Source organism: Pseudonaja textilis, chromosome 8, assembly GCF_049901715.1.
Source record: "Pseudonaja textilis isolate UNSWEBS1 chromosome 8, rPseTex1.2, whole genome shotgun sequence".
Lineage (NCBI taxonomy): Eukaryota > Metazoa > Chordata > Lepidosauria > Squamata > Elapidae > Pseudonaja > Pseudonaja textilis.
Genome location: NC_141997.1, coordinates 24390516 through 24408248, shown reverse-complemented (window position 1 = coordinate 24408248; position 17733 = coordinate 24390516). Strand labels below are relative to the sequence as shown.

Below are 17733 nucleotides of genomic sequence, written 5' to 3'. Positions count from 1 at the left end.
TCCCAGTAAATCTAGAAGTAACAGAAAATTGGTCCATAGTTTAAAGGTGTATTTTTTTTATAGCTAAGCTACTGAAAAATGAAAAAAACCTACCCTTCTTGAACTATCTGAGAATATTCAAAATAGTGACTCAATTATACTATTTCATATTGTTTATTGCAACTCTCAAGATATCTATTGAAGAAAACTTTAAATCAATATGCCAAAATTCAGTCAGTGGCCAAAAGATTTATTTCCAATATTTTCCCACCTTCTCCATTACTATTTTTACTTCTAATTAATTATTTAGAATATACATGCACGTAATTCAGTGTTCATAAAAAAATTGTCATTCATAAATTCATGAAATTCATAAAACATTCAATTAAAAATGAATAAATAAATAATAATTTATGGAACTGGCTGGTATTCCCCCAAAGCACACAAAATATTGTTTTTAATACTTACATTTTTTACTGCATCTGCATATTTTTGCTCATTAAAGTAGTCATAAAATGTAGCCATATATGATTCCTTGAAACTGGCCTGAAATAAAATCACCATTTTGATCATGAAACTTGAGATCAAAATACAGGAAAAAAAATCAGATTCATTAATTCATGGACAAATAATTTTCAATGGTAAAATAAGTTTAGAAAACTCTTCCTGATGGCCTAGGTTTTGACTCAAGGGAGAAACAATTCAGGAGTATTAGTTCATAGGACATGTATCTCACAAACTTTAAGCTCTAAGTGGATAATGTGAATAATCTCTCAGGGTTTTTGCTGGTTTAGGGAAACTGCTGGATCACAATTCATATATTTCAAGACCATATTGTTTTTATGTCCTGCTTTTTCTTCCCTCCCCAAGCTGGCAAAAACATGGATTTATTCAGATTATACTACAAATAAAAAATGTTCCATATTAGCTTATTCCTATTACTATCTGTTGACAGTTGGCCTTTGTACATATCAGGTTTCTCCCAAGAACTTAGGATGTCTTATTGTATCAGTGTACTATTAGGTGCAGACCCAAAACCTTTTGCAATTAATAGAGGGAAATTTTGTCAATGCACCAATTTTTTCAGGTGCCATCCAATATTTTTTGCTATGTCACCCAGTATACTAATACCCTGGAACATTATGGCCAGTTTATGCCAGAATCTTTCAATTTTAATTTCAACTGTCAGATTTTGATATTTTGTGACCTTCTCTAATCCTTTGTCTTTTAATCTACCATCTCCTTGTACTGCCACATCAATTATTCACGCTTTCTTCTTTTCAACCACAGTTATATCTGGTGTATTATGAGCCAAGATTTTATCAGTCTGTTTTTGGAAATCTCACAATATTTTAACCTGCTAATTTATTACTTTTTTGTGTTCTATGTTCATTACAGGTACATGATAATTTTTACAGGTGTTCCAGTGAGCCATTTTGGCAACTGTATTATGTCATTGTTTATTAATAGTTTGTGTGATTTTTTTGCACTAACTGATCTACTTTGTATGATCTACTTTGCTTTTTGACACAATATGCACTTTCAATCATTTGATGAGTTTCAACGGATATTATTTTTTGCCCTCTTAAAAACATATATTTTGGTCAACTCAAAATGGTCAACATTTCTATTAGAAACATTTCTATTTTGTCTCATGCAGTGCTACTTTAGGAAAGGCCTTCATTACAAAAGTAAAAATATAATCACAATTCAGGATTCGGAAAAAAGTTTTGTAGTGGAAAAAAACATGAAATACTTACAGACTTAGACTTTGATAAACTGCCCAATGTTTGTATGGTTTTAGAGATCAGCGTCAAAGTTCTTGAAGTTTGTGGGTCCTTACAAAAGAAAAAAAACCATCATATTATAATTAGTTGTGGGAAACCATAAAAGCTTCTGGTTTACATTTATTAAAATGCATTTTCTTCCTCTGTACATAAAGTTTAAGTGAGTAAGTGAAAAGAAATTTTAAGGACTTTTGTATCAGGCAGTATTCTCCAGATACTCTGCTTAGTTTAGTGGTTAAGGACATTTTATTATTTTCCAGTTTGACCAATAACATTTTATTTTTTTGGTACGCAGAAAAACGTTGAAAGAACAGGATTCTCTTAGTGGCTACCCCAAAATTCCTATTTAGTTTGCTTTGTAAGATCCAATATTGCAGAATTAAGTAAATATATTTTTTATAGAACCAGGCTGAAAATAATTTTGTATTGAAAAGAATTCAGCCTGGAGAAAAATGCTAATTGCTAATTTGAGAATGGAACTTTTTTTTTTACTAAGAATACAAAGGAATATGCACATTTATAACTGAATTATGTTTTTAACATTTTTTTCAGCAACAACTTGCTGCACATTAATAAGATATTTTTGAATTTTAAAACTAAATTGTTGCATATAAAGAAACAAAAATAATTCTTCACATATGCAGATGAACAAGTTAATTTTCCTCATGAGTCAGTTCTCCACCATTTATTTCATTCTTGATTTTTCCAAATTTTCACCACTTACCCTTTTTATTTCTATTGCTGGAACAGTGCCTGCCCTTAAAAGTTGTCTATCTTATAGTAAACATTTCTTTTTCACATTTTATCACCCTTTAGGAATGGCCATTTATGATATTTGACATGAAGCTTAAACACTCATACTAATATCTTGTGTAAGATATTGTAAATATTTAAGTAGTGTCCATTTCAGCATTTGAATTATAAAAAAATGATACAAATTATAACTCCAGAAAAAGTCTAAAATCCCCAAAATGAAAAAGAGCAACAGTAAATAAAAGACAGGGCCTCAAAGGGGAGGACACAATGGGCTCACCATTGACCTCCTAAAGCTGAAGTACTTACTGGGTGATGCGGTGTAAGATGAAAAAGGTTTGGAGAAAGAATTGCAGGAGCAAAGAATCTCAGAAAAATAAAGCTGCTTACTGCTGTGTACCTCACATCAGGGTCATCTATAATTTTAAAACAGAATACAAATGATCATGTTGTGATTCTATTCTGAAAAATGGTTCAGACCAACCCAAAAAGGAGAGAGAGAGAGATGAAAACATCCCAATCAACCCAAAAATGTTAAGATGCACAATTGCGGGTAAAAAGACGGAGGACTATCTTCAACTTGCTATTCAAATTTCATTTTGTCAAAATAAGAGGAAAGGTCTGTGTATAAGAAATACTTCTGCCCATGAAAACAAAGAGTTGAGTATGCCAAGAGTAATCTAAAAATAAATTTAATACAGTGGAAATGGATAGTTAAGAATTTAGGTGGTAAAATAAGAAGTGTCAAGGTCAACAATATGCTTAATGACCATTATTTGAATATCTATTCTGACCACATCTGTGGAAGTAACTGCAATTCATAATCTTCCTCTGCAGCCAAGGATATACAGCTATCATAAGTGAATGCATAATTTAATCTCCAAAATGAAGATATTTAACAGTCTGGATAAAAATAAGAATAACAAAATACAAAATATAAGGGAAAGAAGATAAACTTCCTTCCTCCTTCAACAGGAGCTTAAAGACATATGGGATATATTTCAGTTTCAGTGTGATTATGAGATGATTTCTGAATTCCCCTTAATAATCTTGAAACAATTATAAAGCAATTATAGATGTATCTACTGACTTCCCACAATCATTCAGCTGAGATAATCTTTTCTCAGCTACATTTAGTTTAGAATTTACAATACTAGTATTTAGTATTTTAGGGCTTTTATATTATCTGAAGATTAGCCATCACTTCTTCCTCTTTCTGAATAGCTGCCAAATTGCCTAAGGGGAAGGCAGTTGTTGTTAATGTTTATTTATTTGGGTTGTTGATTAGCATAATAAAACTATAAAATTTAATAAGCCTCCCATTTGAAGTGTCATCTTGACAACTATTGATCGAGCCTTCTTCTGTCATCAAAACATCCAGTAATAACATGGTTCAATACTAGCAATTAGTTAATGTCCAAACCTGTGGACAAATTTATTCCTTCTTGATTGGTTCCTAGTAAAACTCATTCCAGGGATATCTTTAATATTGTTTACTTACCTTATTTGTTCACTGACCTTTCTTTACTTCCCTAAGCACACAGTTATTAGGATGAAAAAGAGAACACCAACAGTCACCTAACAATAGTGTCATATTTATTTGAAGTTCAATGCGCTCCCTGGATTTCTTTTTCCAGACCTTTTTTCACCTTTTCTCTCTTTTTCATTATGGAGTCCTGGTGGTGCAGTGGTTAGAATGCAGTATTGCAGGCCAATTCTGCGCACAGTCTGGAATTCTATCCTGATGGGACTCAAAAGTTCACTCAGCCTTCCATCCTTCCAAGATGGCTAAAATGAGGACCCAGATTGTTGCGGGCAATAAGCTGATATTGTGAACGGCCCAGAGTGTAAAACACAATGGAACGGTATATAAGTGTAAGAGATATTGCTAATATTATGAATACCAATTCTAATATTAAATATGTAATAATATTGAGATTCTACTATATGATTATGAAAATTAATTTTGACCTTGATGGTACTGTTCTGCTAATTAATTTCTAAGCTTTCAAATATAATATAGACCACAAATCTCGTTAAATTTCTTACAAAATGTACTATCTAAATAAGGTTGTCCAAACACACTACTGTAGCTCACAAGCAAGATAGAGAAAAATACGTGTATATATGAATGTACATATATATCAGAAACATATAGTAAAATGGATTTACAAGAATGTACAAACAGAAACTGTTCCAATTAAGTTAAATGGGAGAGGAAAAAAGAGTTTTAGTTCTATATTACCTTGGAAACGTATAGCGGCTGATTCCCTCAACGAAAAAAAGATGTCACACATCACTGTAGGACACCTGACCCCAGATTTTGTAATAACTGTGAAAATTCGATCTACATACTGCCTAAGATTTTCCTAGAATGAAAATGAAGAACATAAAACATTAATTCCAAAATAATTTCAGACCTTTAAAACATTGAACATTTTAATTAATTTTCATACTAATGGAACTTGTTTATTATAAGCAATGCCATTACATTAGTAATTACATTACATTAAAACATCTTATACTAATATAGGTAGCCCTCAATTGAGGAGCACTACTGAGCCCAAAATTTCTGTTAAGTGAGACATTTGTAAGGGAGTTGTGCCTCATTTTGCGACCTTCTTTCCACAATTGTTAAGTGAATCATTGTAGTTGATAAGTTAGTAACCCAGTTGTTAAATGAATCTAGATTTTCCATTTATTTTGCTCGTCAGAACGGTGCAAAAAGTGATCATATGACCCAGACAAAATTGTCTGGGCCAAGAGCCAGTCTTTAAGGCCCTCTGAAACATCCATTAATTCAAATTACTTTCAAAAATTTGTTTACAAATATTTTCAAAACCATACCCCAGGTATGATAGTAATGGTATTTGCCTTACAATTTTTCTCTTTGCTCAAGTTATGTTACAATCCTCTAATGTTCCTATATCTAACAAGAAATTTAATCAGATTATAATTTCTTAAATTTTTATTTTGAAATACTATATGATATTAATTATATTCATTCATTCATCCATATGACTCTAGGAGGTGCTCATAACTAAAATAATAAAGTCAAGCAATCAAAGCAATTAAAAACAAAATCACTGAAATACATTTAAAACGGTAACAAAACAGAACCATGAGAGTGTGCACTCCAAACTTCCAAAGAATATAATCATATTTCCATGAATTCTCCAAGCCAATGACAAAATCAGGTTTAATAGCCTTTCAGAAGGTCATATAAATTGTTTGTGAAGCATTATTTGGCTATGTTGTACTATTAGTTATTCTGTATTACACCTTCATACATTTTTATTTTTAAATCCAATTCTATGTCTTTACAATGTATCATGTGTCTCACTTATGGCACATAAAATATTCCCATTTAGCAGTGCTTCAATATAGATGAATGTATATCATCATCTTCTTTTAACGACTCCATAATCCCTTGCGGGGTGGAGTCTGGGCAATTGAATGGAGCTAGCAGAGTGTTTTAATGGCCAGATGCCCTTCCTGTCACAAATGTGGAGTTTTGTTCAGCAGATATATTCCCAGTTATGCCCAGAGAGAGAAATATCTGCCTCTACCTAGGATCCAACTCACAGCATCCTGATTGTGAGCTAGAGCTCCACCTCTAGACCACCACACCAGAGGTGGTATTCAGCAGGTTCTGACCAGTTCTGGAAAACCAGTAGCAGAAATTTTGAATAGTTCGGAGAACCAGCAAGTACCATTCTGACTGGAGATTTTACAGTATCCTTTCCCTGCCACGCTCACCAAGCCATGTCCACAGAACTGGGAGTAAAAAAAAATTTGAATCCCACCACTGCACCGCACCACTCCAATATAGATTAATTTATATGAAACTCCAAAGTAGATTATAGTAGTGTCTTACAATACATACACACACATATACAGCCACATGTATGGATGAATTTTGATATTTTGATTTGGTGTGAAAATATTAGATGCTTGCATTCTAGAAGCTGAACTAAATGGAGGCTTTGGTGGGATTCCATGCCAGAAAAAAAATGTGTGCCTGACATAAAAAACTACTTTTTTCCTTTCTTTCCTTTTGTGTTGAAATCTGGTAATATATGAAACAATCTTTATGAAATATAATTTTCAACATCTGGATCAGTATCACCCTGTTGCAGAGAAGAGTAGGAAATTCAAATGGTAAATTACATTCATATTGAACACAATGGTCTAGTAGTCCCACCTAGTTTACACTTGGTAACACATTTCAAGGAGTAATCATTTTCATAGGTGAAAAACTGATTTTTTGCTCTATCACCTGAACTACCTACCCTATTATTTTCCAAATTTTCAGCATCTTTCAACTTTACAGGATCAATTTCACAAGGTTTATGGAGCTGGCAGATCTGTGAGAAATAAGAAAGAAAATACAGAATTGATATTAGTGTAGTGGATTACTTACCAATAGGATTTTACATGTCTCAATTTTCCGATGGAATTTGTCCTACTGCAGTTGTTTTATAGAAAAAAATGATCCCAAAACAATGTTCTTTCTTGGGTTCAATTTCTTATTTCCTTTTACTTTGGCAGTGACACTAACCATTTTTCCCTGAGTGAGAAGTTTATAAACCCATTGCAAATCTAATTTCCAGTGCTGGCTAAAATGTAAATTCTAGTCTTAACTGTGTTTATTGACATTGCTAATGTGGTGCACATGATGATGAAGGAAAATGAAGAGACAAATATTCAGGCTTTAGAGAAAAAGAAATAAATGGTCTACAAAAAGAAATGTGGTTGCAGTTTTGAAACTTTCTCCAGTGCTTTGAAATAATATTTAGTTAGTTAGTTAATTATTCTATATATTTAAATTTATTAGCCACCTAATTCAAATGGACTCCAATGTTATCAATATCCTATCAAAAGAATATTTAAGGGGGGAAATCTCATTGTTTTGAATAAGACAAAATATGACTATGACATGGTGTTGCAAACTTTGATGTTTTTTAAAAATAGCATAGATTATTGGCTAGCCATGACATTATCAACTCAGGAAAATGCTGAACCAACTAAAGGAAATATGTGGTTTGCTTATTTCTGTCATTGGAAAAAAGACAAGACAACTGCAATATGGAGATAACAAGCATTTCCATGAACTTAAGGGAAAAAAAACATTTGTTCTGGATCTAAAAATAGTTATTTACACCAATTGGTTCTTTTATATATAGATTGCATTTGGAAACAAATGTTTACTTCTCTAACATACCGCTTATATGTTCTTGACTGGATACTTTCAAACACAACCATAAAAAGATATTGCACATTTTGCTAATAAAAATTACCTCATCAATAATAGGCTTCAGTGTGACTTGAAGATAATGCTTCCCTGCTAGTTTCATGGTTTCATCAATGCACTTGGAGGTTAATGAGTTTCCTCTGAAAATGGTGTTTGGATCTCTGAAAGTAAACATTTTGTTAATCATTTAGCCTTCTTATAATAAACTTGTAATAAAAGAATTGCAGGAGATATGGGTATATAAGGTATATCTAGAGGCCCATTAAAAAGGACTAATCATAGTGTGAAAACAATAAAGGTTATCAGCCACAGACTGCTGCAAAGGAAGGAGGCCACTCCATAGAGAGTTTAATGTTTAATATATTGCAAGGCATGTGAAAAACCTATCAGCAACAAACATTTCAGAGATTGCTGAAACATTCCATTTCTTCTCTATGCCATTTCTTCCTATCTTCCTGTACTAGTGGACTTGTTTGAACTAGCACCAGTGTGTGGTGTTCCAGATAAAATTGGAACCAAATCACATCTGGGGCATCACAAAACAGCCAATTGAAACAAACTCACTGTATCGTTTCTGAAATAGCTGAATTGGCAAGGTCCTAAAAAATATGGAATGGTAGTTTGCACATGTCTCTAGCACTGATTTTTACAAGACCCATCAGAAAATCTTGTCATTCAAAACTCCTCTCCTTGCTGTCTTCTCTGGCATTAAAATCTGCAAGAGAGATCCTCTTGAAATGTCCCCATTGCTCAGTCTCAAGGTATGGAAGGTACCTTGCAATATGAGTGTTCTCCAGGCCCTCAGTACATCAAAAATCGATAAAGGAAAAGCTCCTTTGCCAGGTTTGTAATGCTTATATTATTTTAGTACAGGTAGGTAGCCCTCAACTTCAACCATTCATTCAGAGACTGTTACAATGGTACTGAAAAATTACAACCAGACCTCACACTTACAATCGCTGCAGCATTCCCACAGTCGCATGATCAGAATTTGAGGGCTTGGCAACCAGCGTGTATTTAGAACAGTTGCAGTGTGCTGGGGGGGGTCATGTGATTTGCAATCTTCCCCACTGGTTTCCAATAAGCAAAGTCATTGAGGGAAATTGGATTTGCTTAACAGCCACATGATTCATTTAATTGCAGTAATTCACTTAACAAACTTCACAAAAGTGTCATAAAATTCTGAACCCAATTATGGTAGCAAGTCGAGGATTATCTATATTCATTATGTTTCTAATCAGCTGTATCATGTTTTAAAATTAGCAATTGTAAGTGCTTATTTGAATAGAAAGGCAGGGCAAACATTAAATGAATAAATAAACTAGAGCAACTGTTCTTCTGTTAAGCCTGGTCAGCAAAGCCCAGGCTTCTTCTAGAAAAGCAAGCAATTGAACACAATCATTATTTTAGTGCAATAGCTGTCTATAAACTGATAAGTCTATAATTCACAACAATAAGAATGAACCTGTAGTCAAGTAAGTGTAGAAGATAAATGAGCTATCCAGGCTTCAAATCTGGCTGCAGAACAAAGAAATATGCAGTTCTGTAGCCTGGTCCAATCTTTCTCTACCAGATTTGCATTCTTTCCTTAATCCATGGATATTGTATTTGGTATAGGAATTTCTTCTTATAATAAACATGTGAGGCAAGTTACAAGGTATTTAATGAAATGGGATCTATCCTACTATTGTTCTGTGTGCTCTCTTAGCTAAGTTTTAGGAGAAAATAGTTCCCAGGATATCTTTGGACTACTACTCTCCTTGTAAAACTATTCTAGTGGTTGATAAAAATAGCATAAGGACTTTAGCTATGGAGCCTCAGGGCAAAATATTGACCTTGCTTTTTTAAAAAATCCTCCTGTTTAAACCCCTCATCAGCCCAAATGTCCAGATGATGCAATTTTATTCCTGTCTTTATTGCCAGACTAACTTAAATCTGTTATTAACCACAATCACAACTTTTTGATGCTGAAAAGACTTGCCATGGAATCTTTATCAAAAATGAATGTGGAAAACCAAAGGCCCATTTGTCCTTATGCATGCCCCCCAAAATCATTATTTGCTACTTGGTACCTCTTTTTACAAAGCACTATTGTACTCACTGAGTCCTTTTTATTTCTGCATTTGCAATTGCACTAATGAAAGGCACAATTTTGCCATAGTGAAGGAAGAGTCGAACCAGAGGTATGGCTGCCTCCTGTTTCTCTCGGCAGACTTCACCCAGTGTATGGGCAGTTGATGCTGAAACAGGCTAAACAGAGACAAGCAAAAAAAGTTTAAATGGAAGCATCCCTGAAGGTTTTTTTTAAAATGAACTGCCAAATTCTTAACAGCAGTGTCCATTTACATAGAAACCTATTTCACAATGTATTGAGGTCTAATTGAATGGGTCTATATCTATCATATTTCGTTCATTGAATGTCAGCTTTTAGCTAAGTGGAATTACAAAAGAAAACTTGCATTTTGGGCACTACGTTTTCTCTTTATTTTATCCCAGTTTGGGTTTGTGAGATGAAGACTTTGGCTTGGCTGACATGCTGTATTAAGCCATAATGCACAAATTAATTATGGGTATTATGGGTAAATCAAACAACTATTGCTTTTTCAATAAACTGGTAAAATAAATGTTTACCAGACTCTTATATTTTTTTGTCAAAGTTGCTACAATATGTCAATTGTGAGATTTACACTGCATTCTTCTATGAGGAAAGGAAATTAATATTTTATGAAAGACAGCTGAGAGCTAGAAGAGATTTTACAAAGGTTTAGAGATCATGGGGAGAGGTCACTCAAAAGATTACAGGAGAAACCTGGCTCCTTAAGAAGAATACAAAGGAAGCATTGACACTTGACCTCCTGAAGAAATGACCAAATCACAAGTTCCGGAGAAACTATGCAGTGCATCTTCTCAAAGAATAGCAAGAATGCTAAGTAGACTAGAGAAAAGGCAACTTGAATGTTAGAATTAAAATCTAGTTTCTGATACAGAAATATAACTCTGCCCAGCAGGCCACATGTAGCTTGCATGCTATGCACGGCTGCACTAAGTCAATTTTTCTCAAAGTTTCTGCAATTGTCAGCCACTACATTAATATTCATAAAAATGTGGAGAACACCTTCTCCTAACGCTTTTTCTCAAATGTTACTTGTTTTTGACAAATAAGTTAATGATCATAGTTGTATTTAAATATGCTTTTCTATTTCCTCTTAATTTTTGAAAAGATATTTCAGCTAATTTTCCACAATTCGGTATTTATTTACCCCTTGAATTATTTTTGTGCCCATGCAATAATAACAAATCTTAACATGAATTTGATCAAAAATGTTTTTGGGTAAAAAAATTACTGCAGTGAAGTTCTCCATGCAGGACATCAGCAGCCTACGGATGAGCCAATAGATCAGCTATTGGAGAAAGTTGGGAAGATTGTTTTCCCACAGTTTACAGGTGGAATACAGAATTGGGTGGAATACAGAAGGTGAAATGCTAACAGGAAAGGGAAAATTGGAAGTTATCAAATGTTCCCTTCTAGGCCCTACTCGAGGAAGAATTGCAATGCAGAGATACAACCAATAATTTCTCATTGCTAGTAAGTAGAGAAATCCAGAGATTAAAGTCGGCCCCAATTGAAGTCTTTTTTTTCTTATCCCAATGTCTTGGCTTCCCACAGTCAAATTATTTTGGGGACACAGTCATCATAAACAGGAGTATTCCCTGGACATTTGCTCCAGGGCAGGCAGAAAATGCATGTCTCCTAATTTGTTAATTAGCAAGAGAGCTTGAAGACACCAGACCATTTATTGTAAAATGATAAATATAAGAAAAATGGAAAAATTACCTCAACATCTGCAGATTTTAATAAGAGGTCTCTAAGGGGGTTGTAATGTTCTGGAAGAAAGACATGGTCTTCTGTATAAACCACATTTAACCGCAAAGAACCTAGGTCATCAGGTTTCAATGTTTTGTTGCCATTAACTCTGGGCTGCAGGAAATACCTAACAAAAGAAAGAAACATAAAACAGCTTCTAAAGCTATATATAGATTGTATTGCATATAGAAAGCCTTTCTTCCCAGTATTATGAAAGAGTCTATAAATCTTTCTTCATGTCTTTTTGTTTTTAAGTAGCTAAACACATTATGGTTGTGATAACATGTATTTCTACCTAAAACTGGATTGGGCAGGAAGGAGAAGAATTAAAATAAAACACCAGATAAGAAATCAATTAGCAAGAAGTAAAATTTTTCTGAAATAACCTATAAAGAAATATAAATAACAATAGCACTTATAGCATAAGTGCTTTGCAGCCCTCTCTAAGCGGTTTACAGAATCAGCATATTGCCCCCAACAATTTGGGTCCTCATTTTACCCACCTTGGAAGGATGGAAGGCTGAGTCAACCTTGAGCCTGGTGAGATTCAATCTGCCAAATTGCAGGCAGCTGGCTGCAGCAGAAGTAGCCTGCAGTTCTACACTCTAACCACTGTGCCACCAAGGATAAATAAAGGATAAAATAGTTTAATAAAATAAGAGTACCATGCTTCATAACAGCTAGACTGTCGAAGAAATTTGAGTGGCAGCCTCAACTCCCCCAGAAATTCATCTCCAAACTTCAAGTTGCTTGCATTCCAAAGATCAACTCTGTAACAGAGTAAAAGACAGAATGAGAGAGAGAAGAACAAGCCCTTTCTCCTCCTCTTTAATACTTTCATTTCCATCCTCTCCAAAAATACAAATAAAAAGTCAACTAATTAACTAACCAACTTCAAGACAAAAGAGGATGTTTTTTTAAAGCCAAAGCTGAAGCAAACATAAGAGTTCCTCTATGTTAACTGATAACTCATTTTGGGTGGACACAGTAAAAAGATTTGAAGCTGGTTTCTATCAACCAAGAAGATCATTAAAGAAATAATAATCTGATTTCAGCATGTGATAAACATACATAAATGGATTCACCTAATCCATGTTCACAACATGTTTTTGCTGTATGTATTTGTTCCCATTACTTCCTGCTGTTTAAATCTAGAAGTTCAGGTTGTAAGATCATAATTCTTGTAGCAATGAGTTCATATTAAATTAATGCGACACACTAGTGAGCTTTGAAAGGAGTGTCATCCTGTTTTCAAAGCATCCAAGTTTAGTATTGCTCAACTGATAATCTTGAAGCTGGTCTAATGTTACTTGCAGCAAGCCTATAGCAGGGTTAGGTTTAGAGTTAGGACCTTTTGAGCTACCATCATCTTTGCTGTAACAAAAATCTCACCAGTCCCATGCAAAAAGAAAATAAAGTGCCAGTGCTCTCTGTCCATATTTTTCTTGTTTGAATTTGTTTAGTTTGGGGGAAAAAACCACAGAGATTCAAAGGAACTTTGATTTTAAAACACTGAAATCCTTCTGAAATTGGGCATCACTTTTCTGTTGTATTTAAAAGTTTCTGTAAATTGCTATGGTGAAATTATACTGGCAGTAATCAGGCAACTTCCCCAATAGCTCTGATTGAGGTTAAATATTAAAAAGGGAATGGATTAAATGTGGTCAGTTCCAAATGCATGCGGGAAAAGGGAATAAATTACTGGCATCAGGAAATGAAGGTGATGTGCAAGAAGCAATCTTCAGAATTGCATGATTTGAAGAAAAATTTCAAAACTGAGATAATTTCAAATAAACTGGAACAGAGCCAGGAACAAACTCAACTTCCCTAACAGATATTACTGTAAAAAAATGAGGGGGAACCAGTTTTAAAGTGGAACAAAATACTGGTGTAGAAATGCTCCAACTGTCCAAGGAGGAAAAGCAAAGGGAACAAATAGAAAGGCACTGCTACTTCCATTCGTTGCTGATTTTATCAATAATGCAGGTCTCCAACCTTTGTGGCTTGGTGGACCTGCTGGAAAAGGAGAGAGAGGAACTGGGCCACACAAGTGGCGCGGGCTGGCGCATGCACACATCCCTTGCATGAGTGGCAGGCCAGTGCACATGCATGCAGCTCAACTTGTGCAGGCGGTAGGCCAGTGTGCATATGTGCGAGTGCCCGCTGGCCTGCTGTTCGTGCAAGTTGAGCTGCGTGTGTGTGCATTCTGGCCAGCCACTCAATTCTGAATGGGCCACAGCCGAATAGTGGGCCACAGCCCAGGAGTTGGGGACTCCTGATATAAAGTATTTTACCTGATTTCCATCTTGTCAATTTCATCAGCATCTTCAATTTCAAAGTGAGATTTCTTGCTATAGCTGCTTGGCCTAGTAATCTAGTGCAAATAAGATTTTTTAAAAAAAGGGTCTTATTATTAAGAAAAATCCACTGAACACTTTATATAAAGAATCTCAGTGCACATTATATTTGATTCAGTTTCATAAATTTAATTGTATTAAACTCCATCTTCTTCAGATAATGCTTTTATAAGCATACATATATTATAGTGTAAGTTATCTATAACAGTTTTAATAAAATTTATGCAAGTCACTGAAACAGCCTATATTTGTATACCACTTACTCATTTAAAATACTAAAAGGATTATTCCTACAAGCTGATTTGGCAAGTGAGTTTATTATACAGTAATTAGCATTATCCACTTACAAAAAGTGCATCATTTTTCAGATGTTTCAAATACTGCAGAAAAAAAAAATCTATTTCACTTAATGGAGAAAAACGGAGAGCCTACTTAGAAAACGAATCAAAAACAAATATTAGTTATTGCAGAGCATTATGAAATATCCAGAAGATTAATTGCAATTTTCTTAGCTTTTATATGTCCATAATTCTATCATGTAATTGTATTTTACTCAGTTTGTGTGTGCAAAACATATTAATCACTCACACAATCATTCTGAGGCAAGAGTGACCAGAATTTACTTCTGATAAAGTAAACCAGAACACAACAGGGTAAGATTTCTGTTCATGCCTGGTTGATCCATTCCATTTCTCTCTTGTTTGTAATAGGTAGTAAGCATTGCAGGCAGGTCTCAGCAGGATGATTTACAGAGGATATCTTAATTGGACTATTCCTTCCCTCTCCAACCAATGGCTTGTCCAAAACTTGTTTTCTTAAGTCCAATGTGTGTGATATACCATTCTGTCTATCATATGACTATTATTTGAAGACAGCAATTGTTATGATATCCATAACCCCTCCACACATTTATCAATTTTGCAGAATTCATTCATTCACCTTGACAATCACCAAGGTAGGATTGATATACTCTAGCTCCATGCACATCTACTTGTATTACAAATTCTGCTCTTGTACATTAAAGCCTATACTCCAAATCCTTTTTTGTGTTAAATCAAGAATGACATATTTTCAAGTGGCCTGAGGTCAAAATTCAGAAGAACAATGGAAAGAGAAATGAGGAATCAAAGAAGTATGCAAGCAAAGCACCTAAGACATTTGAATGTAAAACAAATATTTCCTCTTATACCCTGGATAACATAATGACTGAGAATTAATTAAAAGCAATTCCCCATGCTTCCCCCCAGAAAAAAATTTATGATGCATGGCTACACAAAATCTGGACCTATAGGAGTATGATTCAGAGCATACATCAAATCAATTGATACTGTTTGTTAAATCAATCTGATCCTTTCATTTGATGTGACAAACACATGGACTCGATCAATTACAAACACTTGAAGATTTTTCTTAGTTAAAAAACAGCAGGTAATCAATATCCAAACAAGAACAGGAGGAAACTAACAAAAATTAGTGATTAGAAAGAAATGCAGAAACAAAGTCTTCTAGTGAAGCCATTCCTCCAAATTTTAGTTTCATTTTTAAGGATAAAGCAAGCTTTTTTGCTTTTTCCCTCTTCCTCTCATGTAGCTCTCTACAATTTTATAAGTTACAAAGGGAAAGAAGGAAAACAGTATTGGTATATATAGAACATTGTTTTCTACAATTAAGACTAAATTTTATTCTCCTTGACCTAGTGGCTAGGAGTTATATAACAAATAAATACACCCAGCATTCATACTGGCAATGCAAACATCAAGTGCATGGGGAATTTTTTGTGCGGAAAGCAAAAAAACAACAACAACTATCTATAAGCAGATATTGTGGAGAACTGCTGCTTCACCTGCCAATGTCTTCTATATTCTAACATGATATGGGAATGTAGAACTTGCAAGAAAAGTAATTGCTGATAGTAGAGGGATGTCCTGGGACTGGATATTTCTCCCATTTCCCAGAGCTCCCAGTAAAAACTTCTTTTTCTTTACTTTCTAGAAAGATTTGAAAAGACCCAGATCAGACTCTTTGGAATCCAAATAACTTGGCTTCATCTACTGCTAATTTATTATTATCCTCACTATCCAGATAATAGGGCAATATATTATATTTCTACGTCCAAGGGAAAACCGCTATCGGTCTGCCAATGTTCCAGGCAAATTGTTGAGTTGAAGGCAGGAAAACCAACTGCCCTAAGCAACAACTGAACGGCTTAGATAGAAGATGAAATGAAGGGAGGAAATAAAAAAGGGGGAAAAAATTGTCCGACATTCTTCACTGCAAAATACCCTGAAGGCTCAGTTTCACAGGCTGTCTTTAAAAGGCCTGGCTTTATTGTTTTGGAGAAATAGCGACAGGACTTTGGTCAGATGATGGGTCTTATGCTGATGCTTAATTAGGCCCCTGAGAAATCTGGCTCAGTCCTGCAGGAAGTCAAGGACCAAAGGAGCTCCAGTTTGAGACTCATTCCTCCTTCTGCAATTCTTCTCCTGTATGGCAGATGGCAGTTTAAGAAGAAGAAAAAGAACTCGCATTATAATGACCACGGCTTAGGTTAATCTGTAATTACGAGTCAGTTTGAACTCATCTTTTTATGGACAGATCTAAAATGTAATAACCTTTAGATGTGATTGCAGGAAGGCTAGAAACACTCTATTTATTTAGTACAGTTAGAGACATGTGTCTGGGGATTGGGGAAAACACTTTATTTATTCGGTACAGTTATGGTAGTATAATACATAAATATAATAGCCTGCAGTGGAACAGAAGTACATAGTTTTTGAAACAAAATGAGGTAAACATGTCCCTGAGAGCTTTAAAATCTGAGGAAGGAGAAGCAAGTCCACCTCTGTATAAATTATATAAATACTCATTTCCCCCTGAAAACTGGTGCTGAATAAATTTTGCCAGACATATCTGACCTTTCCCATCTGAATCCATACATTATTTTTTCTTATTTATCCTTGCTGTAATATTTCAGTGCAAATAGTCCTTGACTTAAGGCTATTCTTTCAGCGACGGTTCAAAGTTACGACAGTGATAAGTGGTGTTACCACCCACGCCCAAAGTTACAGCTGTTACGATGCCTTCATGGTCATGTGATCAAAATTTGGGAGCTTGGCAGCCCACGCATACTAACAGCCGCAGGGATGTTCCAGCGACCGCAACCCACCTATCTCCTCCCATCTATGTTATTTTGACCCTGTATTCCTTGCCCCAGTTCGCCTTCACTGCCTTCTTGCTCCTTTTGCTGACAAGGTGTGTCTGTCCTGGTTGCTATATAGCAGTGATGGTTAACGCTTTTGGCACACATGCGTACAAAGCAGCGCATGTGCGCACGAATGCATGTGCGTGTGCCCCAATCCCCAAAATGGAACGTGAGCGCCCCTGCGCATGCACTCCGCCCCCATGCATGTGCATGCATTCCCTGCACATGTGCCCCATGCATGTGCCCTCCCCCAACCCCGGTTTTGGCTTCCAGGTTGGTGCAAGAGGCTTTTCAGGCCCAAAATAGGGCACGGGGGACCTTGCAATCTCTGCAGTTTCTCTCCCCAGCGCTCCATAGCTTTCTCCTCCATTTCTGCCGCCTGTGCCTTCCCCAATCTCTGCAGTTTCTCCCTCCAGCATGCCGTAGCTTTCTCCTGCATTTCTGCCATGGAGAGGCACCTGACGAGGGTGGAACCTGCGGAGATCAGGGAAGGCATGGGCAGCAGAAATGCAGAAGAAAGCTATGGCGCGCTGGGG

The 17733-nt window shown here is 35.3% G+C and overlaps 1 protein-coding gene across 2 annotated transcripts in view; it reads right to left on the bottom strand.

Moving 5' to 3' along the window:
- Positions 1-17733, bottom strand: part of RASA3 (RAS p21 protein activator 3) — a 120775-nt gene that overhangs the window by 12429 nt on the left and 90613 nt on the right. For both annotated transcript variants that reach the window (XM_026707461.2, XM_087938544.1), the window contains 10 exons: positions 13933-14012; positions 12304-12408; positions 11609-11765; positions 9875-10023; positions 7820-7934; positions 6812-6886; positions 4765-4888; positions 2829-2935; positions 1740-1817; positions 448-525 (listed from right to left, as the gene is read on the bottom strand). In XM_026707461.2, the coding sequence (XP_026563246.1) occupies positions 448-525; positions 1740-1817; positions 2829-2935; positions 4765-4888; positions 6812-6886; positions 7820-7934; positions 9875-10023; positions 11609-11765; positions 12304-12408; positions 13933-14012 (1068 nt within the window). The remainder of the gene's footprint in view (positions 1-447; positions 526-1739; positions 1818-2828; positions 2936-4764; positions 4889-6811; positions 6887-7819; positions 7935-9874; positions 10024-11608; positions 11766-12303; positions 12409-13932; positions 14013-17733) is intronic.